A 25,593-nucleotide genomic window follows, 5' to 3' on the forward strand; every position below is an offset into this window, starting at 1 on the left:
AGGGTTCAACCAGGTTGCTTTTGTTTCTCACAGAGCAGGAAGTGATTGTGCAGCTGGGAGGAACATTTCAAAGTGTGACACTCAGAACAGATTTTAAATGAAATCAAATGTGGGTAACACTGGTCACTGGGGCATGGAAGGCACATAGCTGAGGTCCGGGCCAGGCCTTCCTGGCTCCCCTCTGTCTGGGGCGATACCTCAGCGTCCTTCTGGAAGGCCTGCGACAGCTTCTGCAGCTCGCTCTGACACTGGGCGGCACAGGCCTTCTCCTTCTCCCAGCAGTGCAGCACGTTCTGCAACTCCACCTTCAACGAGGTGATCAGAGCCTCGCGGTCCGCACACTTAGCTCGCAAGTGACTGAGCTCCTTATGGACCTCTGTCAGCTTATCCTGCAGCTCCTGTCAGAAACACCAAGGAAAGAGACCAGAGGGATGGCAGAAGGTGAGAGGCACACACATAAATACATGGTGAAAACCGTCAAAACACTAGTATAAAATGATCACCGTTTGTTTATGATGCTAAACACTTAGGGTATTTTACAGAATCTATTTTCCAAGTAAAACATTTGCATCCAGAATTAGAAAATTTGTAATGTTTAAACATATACTTTATTAAAACTGCTTATTCCAAAAAGTTATTTAAAATAAGTTTTCCTTTCAATTACTTTAAAAGGATACTTTAAAAATAAAAAAAATTAAAACTTTAATAACACTTAAGTAACACGGAAAACCATAAATCTCTTTACCTTTAATATAAGGACATATACTCTCCATATGACATTCCAAATACTATTACTGATAAAAAAAATCTAAACAATAAGACCTAAATTTCTACTAAACTACGCTATCAAACAGTCCATTAGAAACTCAGGTTCAACGAATACTGGGAAACTCAAATTTTGCAACTCTATAGCCAAAACCAACACAGAAAATAAAATCAACATTTTCCTGAGCCTTAGCCAACTGTGGTCTCAACCCATTAACCAGAGATGATGTACTACAAACAATGGCTCCACCCAGAAAAGAAACTGACACTCCCAACACACGTGCTTGCATGACATGTGTTCAATACTCATCTAAAGCAGGACACTCAGTCTCAAAGCGCTTTAATCTGTAATATCATAATCACATCAGGGGAATCAAGTTTTCCTTTAACACTTGATCAACAAAAAAAAGTAAAAAAAAGAAATTTTGAATGCTCAAAAATATTTTGAAAATGGAAGCTTTATTTTCTGGTATCTCTAAAATAATCCCTTCATAATATATTTGTCTCTTAGCAAAGGGAAAAAAGTTATCATGAATTGCAATACCTTTGTATTTTTAATGTGAGTCTCAATCTTTTGTTTGGTGGAATCGAGTTCGTTGGATGTCTTTTCCTTGGCATCATTTATGTTGTTTAGCTGATGAAAGAAAAATAGCTTTTTGACATTTCTTCAAGAAGGAGTGACCCAAAAGCTAGTGTTCAAATGCTTGCTATGCGATTACTTAGGCATAACTATTTCAACAGTGATTGAGTCTACAACACTTCTGGTTAAAGGCTGTGCAGTTTCTGTCTCATGCTCACCTGGCTGCAAAGAGAGCATTCAGCCTTAAAACGCCAGGGATGTTCTTATTCTGCCCGCTATCTAGATAAAAGAATTGCGTTCTTACTGTAAACACAGCTTTATTCTTAAAATCCTACTGGACCGCATGCCAGAAGCTGTGGCAACGGTAAGGGAAGACTCGAGAACAGTTAGGGGGAACAGTGCGGGGAAGGGGGGGCGGGCTGCTTTACATCAAGAGGGTATTCACTGGTCCCTCACTCCGCATGACAGCTTCGGGGTCAGTCACAGGCAGTCCTACTGGGAAGGCTGTGGCAGGTCATCAGTTGGTCCTGCTCCGCCTGTGATTTATTTTCTTTGACAGTTCATTCTTCTTTCTGTCAGGCTGCTCTTCTTGCTTTCTTTGCGGCCACCCCCTTGGTCTCCCCACTGCTGTCTCTGGCACTGGTTCACAACAAAGCACATTACTAAGCCAAAGCCTGCTGAGTCGACTTTTCAACTGTGCTGAGGATCATGTGACACTCATCCTCCCAAATAACAATTCGCTGTGGGTCCTGCTCCCAGTTACTCCGCAGCGTCCAGGCCTAGGCCTCAGAAGAACTTCAGAACTACTAACAATCCAGGGTCTCTCGTCTCTCTGGGAAGACTTAGAAATGCCTGCTCTTCAAAGAATTTAGTTATTTTAATGGTCACTTTTCTCTTGTGAACAATTACAGAAGGTGTTTTAGAAAACAGACTAATTCTTTTTTGCCCCGCCCCCCGCCCCCCGCCCCCCCCCCATACCTAAAATAAAATAAGCCTCTGCCAATCGAGTACACAAGTGAATCTGCAGGTTTTGAGTTACATAAAACAAAGAGATTAACTCTACGCTATGGGGCTTGTCGATGGCTATACAAAGATCTGTTGTTTTGCTAACTAATGTGGTTACTACCTATGCTAATTTGACAAGAAATATCTAGACAAACTCTTCAATTTTTAAAGCATAAATTCATAAAATATTTTAATACCCAAGAAAATTACTGACTCACATATTAAACAATACAAATGAGATGACAACCAGAAGCCTGAGCTTTTTAATCTGCAAATTAACAGCTTTCAGTCTACATCAAACAGATATTTGTTTTTAAAAACTTCTAACAACACTTAACTCCCTTTGGAGCACGAAAATTAATTTCTGTTTTTTTATTAAGATTTCTGTGGTTTAGAAACTGTTAAACTCTTAATGAAACCTAAATTCTTCAACCACCCACAGATCATAAACATGCTGACATTTAAATGGAGAACGTTTCACTTAAATTCTCTGCACAGATAAGTTACTCAGGCCAAGTGACAGGAACCTTTCATTGTGTGTCTACAGAATTACAAAATGGGAGTGAGACACTACTTTAGGCCACACTTGAAGAAAGAACAGTGACAAGGGTTTATTATTTCTGTATCTGTGAAGCTGTCAATTCAACATCCCCAATCTTTTTGACCTTTGTAACAAGCAAGGGCTGCATACTGGTACTGCCTGAAGGCCGTGTGTGGAGCCAAACAGTCCACGTGTTACCTCATTAGATGCATCTTCCAGCTTGTTCTGGTAATCTGTCAAGGTCCGCCTCAAAGTCTCAAGGACGACAGAGAAGCTGGGAGGCTTATCTTTGTCCTTGTGGACGCCTGGAGAAAAGCATGGGATGAAAACACACCCTTGAAGTCACACAGGCTCAGAAGCTAAGCAAACAGTAACAGAGACATTACAATTAGTAAGAAAGCCAGAAAGACATGAAATATGAACAGAAATGTATTCTCTAGGCACATGGCTGTACAGTCAAGTGCTGATACTGTTTCTAAATAAATGAACGAATTAAAACTCATAATATAGTAAGTTCAAGTGTGTTTCTACCCTATCAAGACACTTAACTTCCCCCACCTAGGCAGCCACAGAGATGTATGTACCTATAAGCTAACAATTAAATCATCTCTGGTAGCATTGCTTAGAGGAATTACGTATATTTACTGTCTCTGTTTATGATCAGTCAGGCATTTAACAATAAGCTATTTTGCTTAAACAATAACTTCTGAATGAAGAATATATCATTTCCTACTATGCTTAGAAATATTCTTTAATACCTACAATTTTCAAATTATAATTTTAAATAAACAATAAAAATGCTACTAAACACATAGCTCACACCATGTTTTGAAGAAAATCCTCATAGCTTATATTTGTTGTAAAAATACTAATCTTTCCATATTATACCCTCAAACTATTTTACTATAGTTGGAACATAAGTCAAACTAATGGGGCCAATTCAAAAAAATAAAAACTAATACTATATTAAGCTGATTTTTATTTACCATTCTTTAAATATTAAAAAGATATCAAATTTAGCCTGAAAATACTTAGGCAAAAAGTATTTTTTCTCTGTTATATTTTATAGTCCAACTATTTCACTTCATAATAAACATTTTCAATAAAGAAAAATTGTTAAAGAAGCATTGGTGAGGTAGGCATGGTAGCACACACCTTTCATCCTAGCACTGAGGAGGCCAGCAGACAGATTCTGTAGGCTGACGGTCAGTCTAGTCTACAAAGTGAGTTTTAGGCTAGCCAGGACTAAATAGTGAGGCTTTGTCTTTAAAAAATGAAAATAAAAATAAAGAAGAATTTGAAATACATGTTTTATGGTTCCTTCATTTACATAACTAACTGAATTCCCACTGTGTATCAACTTTGGGCATTAGACATTCAGAAGTGAGAAAGGTCAGGGTAGTGTCTGCTCATATGACATGTACAGTGCAATCAGAGGGGGAGGGAGTGGCTACACAATGATTGACGTCATTCATCCATTTCTCAAATAGTCAAGTGCTGGGACTCATAGGGACAGGAAAAAAGGCAAAAGTAGACAGAAGACGGCAAGAAAGTCTCAGTCAGCGACAAACCAACTTTATACATCTCGGAATACTGCTGATATTTATGGGTCTAATTTGGAGAAAATATTAATAAAGTTAAGGCATTTAGCAAAGTATGCTTAGATACTACGTTCAGTATAAAAACAAGTTAGATTTTCTTAAGTAAAGCTAAAATGTTCAACTTAAAAAGTAATGTGAAGCAATACTTACTCTAAACAGAAACACACACCACACACACACACACACACACACACACACACACACACACACGCGCGCGCGCGCGCGCACACGCACATGCGCACGCGCACCTGCACACGCACTCGCACACTGAGCCACAAGAGCAGAGCAGACGACAAGGCTAGGACTCGCTTTGACTTGGGAAGATGACTCAGAGCACTTTTCCCCAACACAGCATTTCCATTAATTATTAGGGGGATCTCGTACAATGCACCCTGATCATCCTGGTCACACTCACTTCCTTCCCACTCCCCATCCCAAGGTCCGCCCTCCCACTCTTGTGCCCTCCCCACCGAGAAGAAGAAAAGTACACCAAGTCCAATCATGTTTCCCATACAGTCATTGAAGCACCTCAGTCTCCGGGCCCCTGAGTGAGTCCTTCCCCACCCCCTCCCAGAAGCCATTCGCTTCGGCTTCTGGGAGAGCTACAGCTCAGCATCCTGATCACAATTTTAAAGGCCTCTCGTCAATAGCTTCATGTCTGGACTGTTTCTTTTTTGGAAGGAGGGTGGCCACAGCGGCCTTCAGTGTCTCTCCTCCTCAGTTGTGAGTCTGCAGTCATTGACTCCACTGCCAAAGATGCCACCCTGCCAGCAGCAGCCAGGGGCAGCATAGACCACAGATATTGGCATGACCTCCGGCAGTAATATCAACACAGCCTCCAGCCTAGCGGCAGCACAGACCCTAATCATCAACCACCAGCAGCAGCATGGACCAAACACGGATGTCTCCTGTGGCTCCCCTGATTGACAGTCATACTGAATATGCTTTTAAACTGATCGCTTACACAAAATTAAAATAGGCATAATTTTGCCACTGCACAGAATTGGCTATAAAAAAAAATTCAAAAACAGCCAGAAAATCTGCTATATTTTAAGGAGAAAACTTACTCTAAGGAATTCAGAGGAATAAAATCATCAGAATATGAACACGTATGGGTCCATATGCCCTCTCTTTACTGACCAATGCACACATTTATATATTACGCAAAATTAAATTTGCCTAAAAAAATGTTGACACCATAAGGTTTCCTTGAAGCATAAATTATGCTTTATTGTCCTACCAATATCCATTATAAAGTGAGTGTCTATCCTTAACATGACAAAACACTTATAAGAAAGGATGGGGACAGTAAGGGAAGGTGGGCAGGAAGAGGGAGTGGGCAGGGAAGGAAGGGAAGGGAAGGGAAGGGAAGGGAAGGGAAGGGAAGGGAAGGGAAGGGAAGGGAAGGGAAGGGAAGGGAAGGGAAGGGAAGGGAAGGGAAGGGAAGGGAAGAAGGGAAGGGAAGGGAAGAGAAGCCGATCTCACCAAATAATCACTGTTCCACGAACGGAAACTTAATATGCAATTAAAACCACCCATCAGAGGTTTAAAAATCCCACCAGGAACAATAAAAAAAAAAAAACATATTTAGAACAGTGGTGATAATTGGCTTTTTCAAAAGTTAAATTTAAAATTAAAAAAATAGCTACAACAAATATAATTACTGAGTAAATTATAACATACACATAAACGGAGAAAAAACTTCTTACAAATAAGTTATTTGTACATACTGACTTGATCTTCATGATCGGTTTTATAACTAAGTAAAATAAGCTTAAGATCACTGTGAATAACTTAATACCGGCTTTTATAGTAACAAACAGCAAACATTCACTTTAAAACAATAAGCAAATAAATAAATGGCTACCTCAGGCTACGCTTTTATTTCAATTTGAAATAAACTGGTTTTCTCTCTTTCTTTCTCTCTCCCCCTCCCCCTACCCCTCCCCCTCTCTCCCTCTCCACTGCATATCTCTGCACACAGAAGCCAACCTAGACTTTGATGCCTTGTTTTATGGTGTAAAAGGCAGACCTCCCAAAGGTACAGGTGAGGCGTGGCTACATGAGGAGGTGCTGCTCACTGGGGTGCACTGGTGGGGCTGGGGAGCAGTGGGGTGAAGCACCAGTTGGAGTTAGCTGAAACAAGGAAAGCATGGCGCCACTTTGGGACACTTCAATATCTGGGAAAACTGGACACCAGATTGGAGCTGTCACTGGTCTGCGAGTCAACAGAGCAGGAGCTTACAGAGGTCAAGCAAAGTAGACTCTGTAGGATCTGCGGGCCCCTGAACCCACCTCAGAGTCACTTCCGTCATGTGCAATCCAAAGCCAGAGAAGACAAAGGCAACCAAGTGTGGAAGAAGGCAGGTGGGAGTCACTACAACTTTTATCTGCTAAAATATAAGTGTAAAAAGGACGCCATCTTCCAGGGATGTTTCAGGGAGCAAACATGTCGAAATCAGTGCCTGCAAAAACCCTGGAAAGTAAGCAGTGGCCCTACCACATCGCCATCAGCACACATCTGAAGAGGTGTGGCCTGGGGGCAGGTCTGAGGGGACGGCGGCGCTGTACTGAGTGGGCGCAGCCGCGAGGGATGCCGACTTCTGTAGCTGCTGTTAGGAATAGGAATGGTTTTGTTGTTAGTGTTAGAGTGAGCACTTTCCAGAGGCTGGAATTAAGTAACTCATTCTGTTACTAATTAACTATTCTCTACTATGGGCAACCAGAACAATTTCTTTCAGCTGGCAGGACAATGATAAACCTTCATTTCTCTGCTTTAGAAATACATCATTGCTAGCTCTGCATCATAACCTAGTCTATAAAAACACCCACCAACTTTCTATTCATTCATAAGGGGACCTTATATATCCGTTCTATTACCTTCTTCTAAATCAATAGTACTGATTAGTGTGATGAGCGGAGAGGAAACTTTTAGGACTTTGAAGCAAGGTAGTCTATTCTCTAAAGATAGCTATTCTTAAGAGGTGACTTTGGACTTGCTACTGGTCATCAGATAATAAAGGCATGGCCGCCAATGTGCCATGTGACCTGGTGTGGACCATCACAAAAACAGTTGGTGACTGATTCACCAACCTATAAACTTCACTCAGTCATCACATGAAGTGGTACACATGCGACTGGTCTTGGTCTCAACCTGAGAGCACAAGTTAGTTGCATGGGCAAGTAATATAGACCCTATAGATATTATTATTATTATTATTATTATCATTATTATTTATTCTCTCTTAAACCATACTTGGGATGCTTGGAATGTTCCCCTTAACCAGATGACTAATGGGAGGAGATGAACCTCAAGGTGTTTGTAATGTTACACTGATACCACTCAAAAATAGATAGCTACAAGGGCACTATATCCCCACTAGAGAATGGCTCTGAGAGACAATAAGGAAGTCAGTCTGGGCAGTACATCTAGGAAAGGCCTGACTGTTGTCATCCTTGCACTAAGACGGTCATAGGTATAAATATATGCCAATTTATGAGCAGCATCTAAGCGTTTGGCTAAAGAGTCAGACCTGAAGAATGGGTAAGTGAAAAATTAGTAACAGAGTTGCAAAGGACGAGTACCTGGACTGCCTTCTCCAAACAGGCCACGGACCCAGCTCAACTTCAGTAGTGAACAACCTTAATAATCACAAAGACGAAATGAAGCATTTTATGGATGTAAGACATCTTCTTCTCCTGATACCTGTGCCTGTGCTCAGTTGAAGGAGTCATGGCAGCACAAATGGAGGTAATCCTCTACCTCAACAATATGTGACTTGATTCACCTGGGCTCTCTCGATTACAACCCCTACTGAGTACCAAGTTATCACCAACAGAGACAAACAGAGGGTCTATCACAGGACATCAAGCATTGGGTAAATCAGTCAACGACCAAGCAGCAACATAATTATGTTGAGGCATTTCCATGGACAGTGTTTTGTTCTTATAAGATATATGTGTATAATTTTCCTTACCTGACCATAATATTTCTGATGAAATCACTCTCTAAAAATTTTTAAAAACACCTATGTCCTATCATGTGTTCAAACACCATTACTTCAAAACCAGAGAACTCTTTATAATGTTTTCATAGAAGTCACTGTTCCTACTGGTGCCATCACTCTGGAGTGTCTGGCAAACACACAAAATAATTAGTCGAGTGGCAACTGAAAACTCACCGCGTCAGACAGATGGCAGCAGTTTCGGCATGAGGCTAAGACCCTCCGGGAAGCAATCCACTCTGACCCAGCAGTCCGGAAGTGGTGCTGCTCTCCCTGTCAGGACCCCTGGGTCCTGACACTGAACCCTGAAAACCACCCTGGCTTGCCCCAGCAAGAGTGAAAGATCTGTTTCCCTTCCCAGACTACAGGCTTGGCCGCTTTAATTCTTAATTCTCAAGCAAGAATGGCTACAAGAATGAGCTACAGCAACAGTCCCATTAACACAGCTGATCTGGCTGCTACCTAGTCTCCGTGCAGGACCACATGGCAGGGTCACAGGAACAACGACAGTTCTTTCTGTACCGGGGAAGCTGGAATTTGTTACCAAGGGGGAAATATTAGTAAGGAGTATATCTAATACACAGAGACCACAGAAAGCCTGGTACTACATCCGGGTGTTAGGAAGTCAGGCTTGGCAGCGCATGCCTTCAGTGTTATCATTTGGGAGAGGCAAGCAGATAGTGGAAGTCTAATTTGGTCTACATCGAGTGTCAGGCCATCCAGCACTGCACAGTGAGACCGAGCTCAAAATGAAAACAAACAGTGAGTTAACGGAAAGGGAAGGAAACCGTGATATCTATAGATGGAAACAGAGTAAGAAAAGATGGAAAAACTATTCCAGCTGAGTCCAAAAGCAGTGCTGGCCTCATTTGTTCCCCTGGTGCTGTGTAAGCAGCACCACCAAAAGCAACCTGAGGAGGAAAGTATTTTTTCAGCTTACAACTTCCAGATCGCGCTCCATCACTGAGGGAAGTCAGAAAAGGAAGAGAGCCTGGAGGCAGAAACCAAAGCAGAGCAGAGGCTAGGGAGGCACTCTATTGCCTTGCTCCCCATGGCTTGCTCAGCTTGCTCGCTTATATAACTCAGTAGCATAAGCACTCACTCAGGAGACAGCCGCCTTCCTCACTGCACCGTTAGTGAGGTCCTCCAATTCAAAAGCTGGGCAGTGCAGTGGTGAACAGGATAGCTACCATCAAGGAGATAATACACACAGGAAGTTGACCGAACTATTGCTCTGTGCGTGTGTGTATGAGTGTGAGTGTGTGTGTGAGTGTGACCCAACTCATTTATTGATACATATATATAATGTAGACCAAATATTTCTCTGGTTTCTATTACTACTGTATGTCTTCAACTTTTTTATACATTCATATGCATAAAACTAGGGCCATTTTATCAGCAAGTGTTACTTTGAATACAATTCATTAAAAAACCATAAATAACCAGCCAAGCGGTGGTGGTGCAAACCTTTAATCCCAGCACACATAGGTGGATCTCTATGAGTTTGAAGCCAGCCTGGTCTACAAAGAGAGTTCCAGGACAGCCAGGGTTACCCAGAGAAACCCTATCTCAAAAAAAAATCATAAATAACAATATGATTGTTTTATAAAACATAAATAAGTTCTGAGTCATGTTTAATATTTATAATTTTTAATTATGTAAATATTTTCTTTCTTTAGTACTATAAGCTCTATAATTTAAAAGTTAAAAGAAACAAAAGTTAACAAAAATCAGAGTGAAACAAAAAAATTTCACTTACTTTGATTGAATATGATTTACATCTATGGAAAAGGACCAAGAAATGTAGAGAACAATAGTGCATCTTCAAACATTACAATGAACAAATGGACCAAGATTCATTACTGCGAAAGCCTTTGAAGCTTGGGTACAGCTACTGTACTGGTCACTCTTCTGCTGTCATAAAACCAGAGCAAGGAAGAAAGGGTTTATTTTGGCTTAAGATAGAGGCCATCACAACTGGGAAGAAACGGCAACAGTCAGAAAAAGCATGGCAATATGACAGCCGGCTGGTCACATCTTCATCCACACCAGGGATCAAAGGTAACAGCAAGTGGGGCTAGACACTAAAGCTCAAAGCCTACCCCAGTGCTGTGCCTCCTCCAGCTACACTCTCCACCTCCAGGTTACATGGCCCCTCCAAACAGCTCCCCTGAGGTTGTAAACACAAGAGTCTCTGGAGCCATTCTCAGTGAAATCACCACAACTGTGAAGTGAAAACTGTGAACAGGAGAGAAGGGCTGGCCATCCAACCACAGGAAGACAAGCACACAGGAGGCTGCTGGAGTGGAGGGCAATTATTACAGAGTTGAGTATTCCACAATTATTTTACTGTAACTACTCACTATCTCTAACACATCTCTGTGAAGAGATGAAGCAAGAGAAATGGTTTCTATCTTTGGCCTTGAAACAAGGTACATATCTGAAACAAAATATTCTGACATCTGTGGGCATTCTTTGTATTAGGAAAAGCCAGTAATATATGTGGTCATCTACTTCTATAATACATTCCATCTATTTACACAGATTTGGGATATTAGGGAGTACTCTTAGCGAAATCACTCCATAGGATCTCATGAACTAAATCTATGAGAGTTTGCCCTCAGCCTCTATAACCCAAGAATCTCCAGCAGCAGCACTTCCAACAATGTTCACAAGAATAATCCAAATTCCAAAGTGACAGTAGGCCTGGGAAATATCTCTCTTTGAAAGAAATCAAGGAAGAGAAAAGAAAGAAAAAGTCCAGTTTGTTTTCCTGACTTTCCTAAAAGGACTCCCAGAGACTGCCCAATTTAATATTAGACAACGTTTACATACCTAAAAGCATCCAACTCTGGCTATTCGTGTGTGTGTGTGTGTGTGTGTGTGTGTGTGTGTGTGTGTGTGTGTGTGTGTGTGTATGCATGTATATCTCATGAATGTAGTGCCAGTGGAGGCCACAAGATGGCATCAGATCCACCAGAAGTGCAGCTCCAGACAGCTATACACTGCCACATGGATGTTAGGAATCAAACCCTTGTTTCTAGCAGAGCAGCCAGAGCTCTGAACTGCTGAGCCATATCTCCATTCCCCTGTGACTATTATTTCCATGGGTTTTTTAGTCTGTCCAAATAGAAGGAAAGTAGTATTTCTACAGTATTACAAATTCAAGGACAGAAAAGCTAAAGGAAAGTCCACTATAGTGAAGATTCAAGACTGAACCACAAGGAAAAATTTGTCAACAGTCACAGTCTGATGTCTGCCAGCTTTAGAGTACAACAAACACTATATTAGAAGAAATATTATATTTGAGGCAGAAGACTGCATGGCTCAAAGCAGAAACGAACCCTTCCCCCAGCCCTCCATCCCCACCAGGGGAGAACAAAGCGGATTTAAGCAGTACTGCTTCAGGATCCATAGCAGGCAGGAAACACAGGACAGATAAATGTCCCTGCCTAAGTAGAGAGAGGCTGTCTTGTCTGACACAGAAGCAATCACTGAGAAGTTTCTACACTACATAAAGAACTGCACATCTTCTTCACCCAAAGTCAGTCTTTCTGGTGACTACCACAAGCTCCCAGAGACTACCATAATTTAGAATACTTCATGACTTCACTGATAGCTACAGAAATTAAAATGTAAAACAAAGCCAGCCGTGCTGTTGTGCACCTTTAAACCCAGCACTCAGGAGGCAGAGGCAGGTAGATCTCTGTGAGTTCAAAGTCAACCTGGTCTGTATAGCAAGTTCGAGACCATCCAGGACTATGTATCAAGACCCTGCCTAAAACAAAACAAAAATTAAAAAACAGACTTCAGCATTCTCTAAAAACACTTATGTTAAAAAAAAAAAAAAACACTTATGTTTTTAGTCATAGTCATTAGCTTCCATGTGACTACTTTATAACACATACTACCCTATACATTAGTGAATCTAGACAACTTAGATGTGGTAAGAAATGCACTAAAGAGTGTGTCACAAATGTGTGACAATCATAAGTGCTCTGGCACACACAAAAAAATGAAACTATGCAGAGGGTAAGTTTCAGGGACACTTGAACATGGGCTCAAGGACAGTAGAAAGGGGCTATGCAGGAATGCACCACGGAAACAGCAACAACAGCAACAGCAACAATAATAGTCATCCATCTAGAAAGAGTGTCCGTTGTAAAGACCTAAGATGAGAATGCCTGGTGTGCTCAAGAGCAGATAGAAAGACAGAGGCCCAGAACCCAGGCAGGGGGATTAACAGCAAGTGAGGTCAGTAGATGAGAGAGATAGAAGCTGACCACTGCTAGGATTCTGGCTTCTACGTCATATGCAAAGCCTGGCCAGTTTGGAGCAAAGGAAACCCATGCTCTCACAAGTGTTTCTGCTGTCCTCTTCTGGCCTTATTGAAGAATAATTGACTATGAGTTCATGCAATAAGTGGTTTGTTGTATATTCACACTGGGAAGTGATTCTCACAATCGAGTTAATTAACACATCCATCATTATATATAATGACTACTTTGTGGGCAGGGGAGGGCAGCAAGGACACATTACAGTCTAATCTCTTCACAACTTTGTAATATAATATACAGTGGACTTTTATTAACCAGAGTTATGATGCTACAGGTTGGGAGCCCCAAAACCGACTCATCTTCTAATTGAAAGTTTAGAGCTTCCGTGTTCACTCATCATCCTGACAGTCAAGAAAGAGGACTGAGAGGAGCATGAGTGGGAGCACGGAGAGCAGTGCTCAGGCAGAGCAGTGCAGGAGACCTCAGGAAATGGGGTGTAAGTGCCACACTGGTGAAAAAATAAAGGTATGCTCTGTGTACATGAAGTCCTAAGCACTCCTGGACTAACTCACTGATCACCTGCTATCTGAAGACAAACTCACGGGTTACACTAACTTCAGAAGGCTTCCTAGTATATGCAAGCACAAAACCCAAACACTGAGCAACTACTGTCAGAGCTGGACTAAGATTAATTCCTCATAATAATTTTCAATCATTTCACTTTAATTAAACAACAGAATTACCTAATACTTGACAGCAATTACTGAGAACAGCTCAATATCTAATAAGCAATTACTTCATTTTAATGTTGAATATTTAAATGAAAAACAAAGAAGGCTATGTAATGATTTAATAAAATTGCAGCTAAAAACATATCAAGGATAAAAACAGATTGAAGAAAATACACAACAGCAATCCAACCTGAACTCGGATAAGTTGAAACAGAATCTACTGTAAGAACAACACAGGGATGAGACAGGTCCTAAGTCGGTATGTGAGTCTGTGAGAAATGGCTCCCTCACAACAACTCATAGAGAGTTCTATTAAAGAGACTAATGACAGGAAGGTAGGCGGGCACAGAGTCAACACCATATCATGACAGACCAAAACAGACAAGTGCAAAACCAACTCCATATCCAAGCCTAGAGGGTCAAGAGGAAAGTACACTGTCACCTCACTCTGGAAAGAGCCACCTATGAAACAGGATCCACCTGGTATGAGGTGCAGATACTGAAAGGAGAAGCTCCTTCATGGGTGGACCCACACTGAGCATGAGCAGAAATAATGTCCTGACTGTCTTCTCCCACCCTCTTACATCTCCTATTGGAACCCACTGTCCAAACTTACTGAGAAGCCAGAGGCAAAGGAGCCCAAGCGATGGGGGTCAGCTTCACAAAGCACAAGGCTAAACATGCACCAAAGGAGAATGCATCCGCCATGACCAACAGCAAGTGACTGTCACCAACTACTGACACCATGGTGCCTCTATACCAACTCAAGAATCATTAGCCGAGGGCACGGTCCACGCCTGGCAATGCATCTCCCATGACCTGTAGTGTGGACACATGTGTACAATCTGAGGTTTAAAAATACAGATACTGGTGCCAGCAAGAAGAATTAGCAGGAAAAGCACCGGCCACTGACCACCTGAGTTCTATCCCTGGGACCCACATGGGAGAAAGAGAACTCAAATTACACAAGCTATTTTCTGACTTCCACTGACATGCTGTGGTGTGCGAGTGTGTGTGTGTGTGTGTGTGTGTGTGTGTGTGTGTGTGTGTGTGTGTGTTTAATTCTTTTAAGATTTGTTTTTCCTTTTCCAGTTCCTATAAGTAGAACTGGAGTCAAGGGTAGTTGTTGGTCACCATGTGGTTGCAGGAAACTGAACCTAAGTCTTCTGAAGAGCAACCAAGGCTCTCAGCCTCTGAGCCATCTCTCCAGACCCCATAATTTTTATTTTAAATCATTAATAAAAATAAGAATAAAAAGTTACATGTGAACTTAATAAAATCACAGCTAAAGGCATGAACTATACCCACCCTGCAGACTGAAAATGCTTCAGTGCATAGTGCATGTCTAACAGCTCAGCAGCTGCAAGATCCGCAGGCCCCGAGCTAGAGCACTGGCTCCTATCAGATCCTTCCACTGGCTCCAGGGCAACAAACTTCCCCAAAATTCCATTTCCTAAAGCAGTCGCTTCTCACCAGCTCAGGGTGGCCCATGCCTTAAATCAGGCAGCAGAGGCAGGTAGATCTCTGAGTTTGGGGCCAGCCTGATCTACAGAGTGAGTTCTATAGTTCTATGACAGCCGGAGCTACATGAAGAACCCTTGTCTTAAAACCAACTGTCCCCACCCCCCAAATAACTCCCTTGCCAAACCACTTTCAATTACCTTCAAATATATGTATAAGGAGATTTAATTTTATATCCTTAAAAATATAATCACATCATAAAAACAACTAAAAAATTGAGGCAAAAGAAAACTGAAAAATAAAAGTTTCAACTTCAAGCCACTGTAAGCATACAAGATGCAAAACCACAAAAAAATAAGATAGTAGCTTTGTAAACATGGTTTGTTAGTAGTTCCCAAAACATTTCTACCCAATATTGTAAGTTCTTCAGTCTGTTAAAGTGGGTTAATATGAAATCAAAATTAATTTAGCTAAGCACTACTATCTCCAGAGTGCATATATATGTACATGAGGAGATGGGCTTGGAAAGCAACGGTATAGAACACGCACTCCTACAGTCTGTGTCCTGTATAACCTTTTGAATGCGTGACCTTTAAGTTGCTGAAGGTTGCCTCAGAATTTGGCTCAGTTTGATGGAAACATCTGTTCCCCTTGCAGGTATACTGTAAGGACTCTTCTCTCGGTTGGATTCAGAACACAGCAAGAAAGCCCTTGTCTGTCCAACCACACAGACTTCACCACTTGTAAATCAAGTCTGAGAGGACAGCAGCAGGCCCTCACTCCGTCACCCTTTCCCAGGCAGCCAGGCCAGCTGACTGCTGTGAGAACCGCTCTTATCATGTCATCAAATCAAAGCCTGTTGAGATGAGGGACTGTCAGAGGCATCTGCAGAATTCCCAAACTGGAGTGACTTCCGAGCACTGACAGATGCATCTGTCAGTTTACACCTCCGACTAACCTGATGTCCACTGCGCTGACACGCTAAAGCTGCCCAAGATGGATTCCAGTTCTCTCACGTTATTCTCGCATGTCTCCACTAGGAAGGCCTGGTGCTTCTTAGCCTTTTCATTAAGGAGAAAAAAGCACACATAAAAAGGTTACATACTGTAGTAGCTCAAGATTTTACTGTGAATTTATATAGCGTAATTAAGTCTCAACAAGATATTAATTGCCCAATTCAAACCCATTACTAATAAACTCTGACATATACATTTTACTTGGTCAAACGTGCAACTATACAAAGTCTTAGACTTTTTGTACTGAGAACTTAGTGCTGCACACTTCCTAAGTACTTTGTACATACAAACCTTTCTATCCTCAAAGTAATGTTATAACAAGAGATAAACATTTGATGACAATAAAATTGAAACAGGAGACTGGAAGGATGGCTTGATCGGGTAAAGTGCTCACTGCAGACGCATGGTGGCCTGAATGTAAATCCCTAGAACGCATGTGGAACCCACACATGGTGGCATACAGCCATGATCTCACCACTGGGGAAGCAGAGACAGGAACATCTCAGGAATGCAAGATCAAATCCACAAGCTTCAGGTTCGATAAGGACCCTGTCCCAAAAGATATGCTGGAGAGCATGAAGGATATCACACACTGTTGGCCTTCGGTCACCACTCGCGTGAGCTTGGGTGAGTATGCATACATATATGCGTGGGCATATATGCATACACCACATACACAAAAATGAATAAAAACTATTTTTAAACTGAGACAGAAAAACTCCACAATACTCTTTTTAAAACCCTGCTTGCAGCCGCATGGCAAGCTATCAGATGACAAGAGTGAATGCAGTCAGAACCAACAAGCGTAGCGCAGAAGTCAAGCGATGGTATTAGCAGTGAAGGGGGAATACCAGATACAACATAGGAAAGAACCACAGTAGGTGAAACACCCAGCCACACCACAGTGTGTTACACGGCACTGGCTGGACTCCAACACACACACATACACACACACACACACACAAATAAAAGGAGGAATCAAGATGAAGACTAAGGATTCAACTACAGGAACTGGGTGGATCTCGATGCTAGGTGGGAATGACGGAGGCCACCGAGGCTGCTGTTCTCTGCCTTTCTTGCTTGTTTGCTTGCGAACCTGCTCAGTGTTGGCAGGGAGAGTAAAGAATTCAGTGTTTGCTCAAATTTCAGGGAAGAGACAGAAGTTGTCCCTGGCCCCAGCTTGGTGCCTGGTAACAGGTCTTAAGTGAATATGTGAAAATGAGCAGTTTTGTAACAGGCAGCTACCTGTCTGACAGACACTACCGCAGAGCCAGGGATGCATTTGGGAATCACTTAGAGGTGCTGTCTAAGACTCACCGTTAGTGTGTTTGCTGGGGAGGGGAAAGAGCCCAGACAGTCTTCAGGAACTCTGGCATCTCTAGCCAACTCAGCAGAAGAAAGGGGAAAACTGGAAAGTGTAACATCATGGAAAGAATGTTTCAAGGAGAGTTTCAGTTGTGCTCCTTGCTACAAAAAGGCCAAGCACAAGGACTAAGAGGTTCCCACTGGGCATGGCATCATTACTGACTTTAAAGAAATGTCTTTGGCCTACCCCATCCGGGTATCCATCCCATAATCAACCACCAAACACAGACACTATTACAGATGCCAGCAAGATTTTGCTGACATGACCCTGATGTAGCTGTCTCTTGTGAGGCTTTGCCAGTGCCTGGCAAATACAGAAGTGGATGCTCACAGTCATCTATTGGATGGAACACAGGGCCCTCAATGGAGGAGCTAGAGAAAGCACCCCAGGAGCTGAAGGGGTCTGTAACCCTATAGGTGGAACAACAATATGAACTAACCAGTACCCCCAGAGCTCGTATCTCTAGCTGCATATGTAGCAGAAGATGGCCTAATTGGCCAACATTGGGAGGAGAGGCCCTTGGTCTTGCAAAGATTTTATGCCCCCAATACAGGGCGATGCCAGGGCCAGGAAATAGGAGTGGGTAGGTTGGGGAGCAGGGCAGGGGGAGGTTATAAGGGACTTATAAGGGATAGCATTTGAATTGTAAATGAAGAAAATATCTAATAAAAAATTGTTGAAAGGAAGAAAGGAAGGAAGGAAGGAAGGAAGGAAGGAAGGAAGGAAGGAAGGAAGGAAGGAAGGAAGGGAGGGAGGGAGGGAGGGAGGGAGGGAGGGAGGGAGGGAGGGAGGGAGGGAGAGAGAGAAAGAAAGAAAGAAAGAAAGAAAGAAAGAAAGAAAGAAAGAAAGAAAGAAAGAAAGAAAGAGAGAGAGAGAGAGAAAGAGAGAGAGAGAGAGAGAGAGAGAGAGAGAGAGAGAAAGAGAGAAAGAGAGAAAGAGAGAAAGAAAGAAAGAAAGAAAGAAAGAAAGAAAGAAAGAAAGAAAGAAAGAAAGAAAGAAAGAGAAAGAAAGAAAGGTAGGTAGGTAGGTAGGTCGGTCGGTCTTTGGCTACAATGTAGCTGTAACCCAGACTGTAATAGGTTGCAGAAGAGATAAGCCTGTTTTTTGTTTTGTTTTGTTTTTTGTTTTTTCCTAACCACCGTATAAAATGAAGAAATAGAAACAAACTTAGGAAAAACCTTCTGTGGTGAGAGGGGAAGGAGAAAAAAAGAAAACAGAGTTGAAATGGAGAAGAGGTCAAACAAGAGTTGTTTTTTATTGTGAGAAAACATAAGCTTATTTAAAAGCTGATGAGATCTCTCACTAGCAGTGACAGACTGCTTACAAATACAAAACAGGATAAATACGGTGGGGCAAAACTACATCCTTAGAACACAGAAACCCTCTTATCCACAGGGAACTGCTCCAAGGTCCAAGAGGATGCCAGGAAGCACAGACAGCACTGGGCAAATGTATACTATATTTTTCTGTACATATATAACTCTGATAGAGGTTATTTATAAATTAGGCACAGCAAGAGGTTAATAGTAATAGCTGAGATAGGACAATTTTAATCATAGGCACTATTCTAAAAATATCGATATGGCCATTTTTCTTTCAAAGTATCTTATTCAACCTTCATTTTTTACTTAGAGGATTGTAGTTTGAAGCTGTTTTGAGTGGGGAGCTATCTGAATTGTCAGGATCACTACTCTTGTGTTTGGGGAATAATTAAATGAAATAAGGTTACCTGAACACAAGCATCTGTGACATTATGATGATCCCTCCTGGTCCCTAGGGATGGTAATGATTAACAGGCAACTAGTGTATACACATGGGTGTCTCGTGTGTCCTGGACAGCAGGATGTGGAATGATGTTTTTATTCAAACTTAGGGATTCTTCATTTCTAGAATCTCCCATTTAATATTGTAGGACTATAGTCGGTCTCAAATAACTAAAAGCATTAACCGCAGCTAATAGTGAGCTTCTGATGGTTAGGAATGTATAGTGCCTGCCTCATGTGCTCAAGGTCCTGGGTTCAATCCGCAGCACCATAAAAACCGGGTCAGGGGCTACTGTGTATATATCAGGATTCCGTATTCAGGTCTTAGCTCAATTACCACTCCAGAAAAGTTATCTTCAGACCCTGGCTATGTCAACTTCCTTTATCACAGGCTTCCTAGCCCCTGTCATAGTAATGCTGTGTTTTCAATGTGTGTAGCTCAAAGAAGCCTCATGAAGAGGGGATTATTTTTGCCTTCACCAATATATATTTAGCACGAGGTCAACACCTAGTATCTAAAATGATAGATAGATAGATAGATAGATAGATAGATAGATAGATAGATAGATAGATAGATAAATGGTGTCCTCTTTTGTATAGTATGGAAAGAACCCTAAGACATAGTGATCTGTTTGACTTATATTTCAGGGATAAATTCCACTGAATTGTAGTATAAAATTCCTTTTTTTTTTTCTTCTCCTACTAAAACTTGTGTTTGCTGGTCTCATGCTGAGACTTTCACAGTTGTATTAAGAAGGCTACTTACTGTATGTAGCTTTCTTGTGTCTGTGCCTGGGTTGGTTACCAGTGTGGTATCACTAACCACAGAATGAAATACAAAGTTATTCTCTCTGATTTCTTAGAGAAGCTACATTAAATCTTCTCAGATGGTTACAATTTACCAATGAAGCAATATAGCTTGTGCTTCTCATTTTAAGATTTTTTTCCTAATTAAAAATTTAAACATCTTACTTGGTGTTCTGTCTCCTTTTAAATTATTTTGGTAGTTTCTATCTTCCCAGGAAATTGCCTATTTTAACTAAATTATCTAGATGTTAGCAAACAGGTATTATAATAATATTTATTGAGACAATGCCGGGGCCTAGCAAACACAGAAGTGGATGCTCACAGTCAGCTATTAGATGGATCACAGGGCCCCCAATGGAGGAGCTAGAGAAAGTACCCAAGGAGCTAAAGGGAACTGCAACCCCATAGGTGGATCATTATTATGAACTAACCAGTACCCCAGAGCTCTTGTCTCTAGCTGCATTTGTATCAAAAGATGGCCTAGTAGGCCATCACTGGAAAGAGAGGCCCATTGGACTTGCCAACTTTATATGCCCCAGTACAGGGGAATGCCAGGGCCAATGGGTGGGGGTGGGTGGGTGGGGGACTGGGGGGGGAGTGTATTGGGGACTTTTTGGATAGCATTGGAAATGTAAGTGAGGAAATTACCTAATTTAAAAAAAAAAAAAGAGGGGGCGGGGGGATAGGGGACTTTCGGGATAGCATTTGAAATGTAAAGGAAGAAAATATCTAATAAAAAATTGAAAAAAAATAAATAAATAAAAATAAATAATATTTATTTACATTTTCGCTTTTTATGATACACTGATTCTACCCTGTCACTGTAAGATATGCCTATGTACCTATTGCAACATTTTTATTCCAAAGTCTATTTTGATCAATATCACTCTAGCTCCAAGTGGCTGCTGTGTGCACAATATTTTATTCTCCATTATATTGATATATTACTGTATGTTGATATAGTATTATATGTTCATTGAAACCTCTACATGATAAAAGTCGTTAGTGCTCTTTTACAAATGAGCAAACAGAGCACAGGAATAATTACTGTAGGTCACACAGCTCATATGACATGGGAATGGCACTAAAACTCAGTTCAATTTGTCTCCAAAATGTGTTCTTTCCTGCAAAAATTAAGTATCAAGACTGGGCAGAGTGGAGCAAGCCTTTAATCCCAGGACTCTGGAGGTCATGGCAGGTAGATCTATGTGATTTCATAATTAAATGGGCTCATGAACAGACAGTTCTCGAAAGAAGAAACACAAATGGCCAATACATTTTTTTAAGTGTTTATCCCCCTTAGCTTTCAGGGAAGGGCTGACTAAAGGACTTCAAGGTACAGGAGCTGGGCTATAGATGTGTCTGCTGGGGTTGGATTTCACAACTCTACATTTTGATTGGTTTTCTGTAATGATTCTGTCAAAAAAAATTTTTAAATCATTTTTAACTGTTGCCTTTAGTTTTGAGATTATAATTACATCACTGTCTCCTTTCCTTTCACCTTCTTAGACCTTCTCGTGAGCCTCTCAATGCTCTATCAAATTCACAGCCTCCATCCTCATTACCTGTTGTTACATAACATGTGTGTTCCTAAATACATAAATACATCTGCACAGACTGTATCCTGTTATATATAAGTGTAAGTGTGCGTGTGCATGTGTGTGCGTGCGTGTGCGTGTGTGCACTTGCAATACAGTACTGACCCTTTGGTACCGCCTAACGGATCCGTGTGTTCTTCCCTGGAGAAGACCCTCTCTCCCCCTCTCAGCAGTCCTTAGTTGCCTGCAGTTCTATTTATGTAGGGCTGTGGCCTCCGGAGTTCCCCCATCCACATTAGCATGGCTTTTGACATCACCCTTGTTCAGCTCATGGTTAGGCAGCCATGTTAATAAGACTTCCTAAGTGTCTTAGGTGCAGGAGCTATGTTGTAGATGTATCCTGGGGCCTGGGCTGCACACCTCTGCACTGGACTGGTTGTGTTTTCTGTAACAGCCTCTATCTGTTACAGAGAGAGGTCTCCTTGATGAGGTGAGGGTTCCACTTGTATCTGATGATGTGAAGCAAGGAAGCTCAGCTGAGAGAGAACATGAGAGGTTTGTTTCTGGGTCTGAGTTGCCTCACTTAACATGATCTAGTACTGTTCCTTTACCAACAATGCTCGAAGATGGATCTCACCTAAGTCCTCAGGAACACTGGTAAGGGGCACTGATGTGGCTTCAGTTGCCTATCTTTAACAGTCTGAGGAGTTCTCCTAAACTTTAGGAACCTTGAATCTAAGAAATCTTTTTTAAAATACTTTAAAAAAAAAAAAACAAAAAACAAAAAACAAAACTACTGCCGGGCGTGGTGGTGCAAGCCTTTAAATCCCAGCACTCGGGAGGCAGAGGCAGGCAGATTTCTGAGTTCGAGGCCAGCCTGGTCTACAGAGTGAGTTCCAGGACAGCCAGGGCTACACAGACAAACCCTGTCTCGAAAAACCAAAAAAAAAAAAAAAAAACCCTACTTCAAAGAGCTGAAGCGATGGCCCAGCAGTTAAGAGCACTGACTGCTCTTCCAGAGGACCCAGGTTAGATAGAGTTAAGCACCCAAATGGCAGCATACAACCATCTGTAACTCTAGCTCAGGGGATTAGCTGTCCTCCTCTGGCTTCCATGGACACCAGACACACAAGTAAGTGGTACACAGAAATATGTGTAGGCAAAATACTTATAAACATAGGTAAATAAATATTTTTTAAAAAACCACTAGGATTTGTCACTCTGTCAGAATAGCTATTATCAAGAAAACTGATAACAAAGACTAACAGACATTGACTCAAAAGCAAACTATGCACCGCTGTAGGTAGGTGTAGAAGTTAGCACAGCCATTATAGAAGTAAGCATGAAAGCTTCTTGGAAAACCAAAGCTACAACTATCAAATGATCCCACCATATCCCTCCTATGTATACACCCCAGGACTATAACCTACCACAGAGAGATTTGCACATCCACATTTAGTGCTGCACTATCCACAGCAGCAAAGAAATAGGAGCATCCTGGATGTCCATCAGCAGGTGAGACGTTACTGAAAACAAGGTATATACACAAACAACAGGATTTTGCTCAGCTGTAGAGAAAAATGAAACGGGAGGCTGGAGAGATGGCTCAGTAGTAAAGAGCACAAAATATTCCTCTAGAGGACCTAACTTCAGGCTCTGGGCACCCTCAGCTCACAACTGCCTATACTTTCAGTCCCACACAGGAATCTGTGCCCTCTGGTCTCTATGAACACTTTCCACACGTGCGCAGGTGTCTGCATACACTTGCACACATGCACATACACACACCTGCACGTACACACATGCTTAAAATAGTAAAATTAAATCTAGGAAAGTTATGAACTTTGCAGGAAATAGCTGGGTCTGAAAACTATTCTATTCAGCAAGGTGATACAGATTCAGAAATACATGCATTATACGCTTTCTCATGTGGTGTACTGGTTAGAGTGAGAAGAACCCCCACATATAGGCTCATATCTTTCAATACCTTATCTCCAGCATCTGTTAAAAGAGGATGTTCATTTTGTAGCCATAAGCAAGAACAGAATATATAGAGAGGGGTCTGGAGCAAAACATAATCTTGTCCCCCAAAGGTTATACCCTAGTGACCTACTTTCTCTAACAGAACCTCACTTCAAAAGTTTCTACCACGGGCTAGAGAGATGGCTCAGTGGTTAGGAGCAACGACTGCTCTTCCAGAGGTCCTGAGTTCAATTCCCAGCAACCACATGGTGGCTCACAACCATTTGTAGTGGGATCTGATGCCCTCTTCTGGTGTGTCTGAAGAGAGCAATGGTGTACTCATATACATAAAATAAATAATAAATAAATCTTTAAAAAAAAAGTTTCTACCACTTCCCGATAATGTCATCAAATTATGAGTCCATCAACAGATTGGTCTGCTAATTAAATTAGAGCTTTCATGATTCTATTACTTATCAATGATTGGATCTACTATCTAGGGACCAATAATTTAATATTTCAAGTCTTTCAAGGGTTACTTTATATACAAGTTATTACAGGGTCTTCATATAAATCAAACTTTCTCTCTCTCTCTCTCTCACACACACATACACTACTTAGCAGTGTCAATCAAAGAGATGGTGATATTTACATGAGCTAAAACAGTGCTCATGTTATTATTACTATTTTTCTCTGTGAACAATAGCCACCAATAATTTTATCACATTTTTTACAATAAAATATCTAATCCATTAGTTTTGAACATGCCCAAAAAAATTAGAAAAAAATGCTTTAGACAAAATCCAATAGAAAATATTGTCAGAGAACATTAACTTTGCCACAAAGCATAACAATCAAAAAGCACTTCCAAAATTCTATCTAATGAGAGCAATCTTTGTTGTTATGCAGTAAGTTAAGTCCCCAAAGCACAGAAGATGTTCACATAACTTTTCAATCATAAGTTCTTCAGAGAATACAACATTCTTTTCGGCAAAGTCTCACGAGAACTAGAATTCCCTTTTCAATATATGGTCTCTCTTAGAGCTCTAACTAAATATTACTGAGTAGCAGGAAAACAGATCTCAAGAAATGGTGAACATAGGGAAATTTCACTGAAGAAAGCACCAGGCAAGCCATAATAATAGCAAATTGAAAATGAAAGCTCCCCTGTTTCAAAAGGAGAGAGTATCAAAATCCAGCTTTGTCTGTCAGTAGCTACAGCTACTGAGCTCTGGGCTGGTTTTAATAAGCAAAATTGCTAAGCAGCTTATACTAGAAATACGGTTTAGCTGGCTGTTCAATTCACGGATTTTGAAATCAAAAGGTACATTTTTAAATGTAAAAATGTAAGGTTTGGTTTTTTTTTCTTTTTTAGCATATGAAGGAGCAGATATAGTACACGTGGCTTCCAGGAGAGGGTGTAGGAGCTACAGGAGGCTGGGAGCTGCTCAGAGGGGTTCCTGAGAACTAAACTCCCCACCTCTGAAAGGGCAGCACACACTCTTAATGGCTCGCTCCATCCCCTTGATCAATATATTTTAAAGGCAAATTCTTTCAAGATTCATGTCCCATGTTCATATGAACATGAAACTAATTTTCTGCATCCTTTAAGTATTATGTTGAAACTCAGTTCTGTGGCATTAAGAGTCACCATAAGCCAATAATTTCCTAACCAGACAATGAATAAGAATTTCAGTGTAATTAAATTCACCTAGGTTTATAACTGTTAAATAAAGCTTTTTAAATTAAAAAAAAAAAAAGAAAAAGAAAAGAAAAAAAAAAAGGTCTGGGAATGGGGCACACACCTTTCTTTGATCCCAGCACTGAGAGGTAGGCGGGTCATTGAGCATGTGAAGCCAGCCTGGTCTACACTGTGACTCCTGGCCAGTCAGAACTACACAGTGAGGCCCTGACCAAAAAAAAAAAAAACCTTTGGCATTACCCACTTTGTATTTTCCAAAAATGTGTCCTATATTTGTTATATGTCTTGAAACAGAGGAGCAAATTCTTAGTGGGTGGCTTACTAATACCTGGTGTATCCTGGGTTAGGTTATCTCTAAATTATCTTTCAGTTCTAAAGCTTAAGTCTATGCAGGGCTGGGTTACACAGTATTATTTTTTGCTTCAAGCCTTCCTGAAGCCCATGTGTCTTATGATCAGCGCCCTGACTGCACTG

The 25,593-nt window shown here is 41.3% G+C and overlaps 1 protein-coding gene across 3 annotated transcripts in view; it reads right to left on the reverse strand.

Annotated features, from left to right (window-relative positions):
* Positions 1 to 25,593, reverse strand: part of Ccdc171 (coiled-coil domain containing 171) — a 366,744-nt gene that overhangs the window by 230,323 nt on the left and 110,828 nt on the right. For all 3 annotated transcript variants that reach the window (XM_085839201.1, XM_085839202.1, XM_085839200.1), the window contains 4 exons: positions 15,924 to 16,026; positions 3,090 to 3,196; positions 1,310 to 1,399; positions 198 to 398 (listed from right to left, as the gene is read on the reverse strand). In XM_085839201.1, the coding sequence (XP_085695327.1) occupies positions 198 to 398; positions 1,310 to 1,399; positions 3,090 to 3,196; positions 15,924 to 16,026 (501 nt within the window). The remainder of the gene's footprint in view (positions 1 to 197; positions 399 to 1,309; positions 1,400 to 3,089; positions 3,197 to 15,923; positions 16,027 to 25,593) is intronic.

This window comes from Mus caroli, unplaced genomic scaffold (assembly GCF_978045245.1).
Source record: "Mus caroli unplaced genomic scaffold, Mus_caroli_1 scaffold_6, whole genome shotgun sequence".
In the NCBI taxonomy this organism is placed as follows: domain Eukaryota; kingdom Metazoa; phylum Chordata; class Mammalia; order Rodentia; family Muridae; genus Mus; species Mus caroli.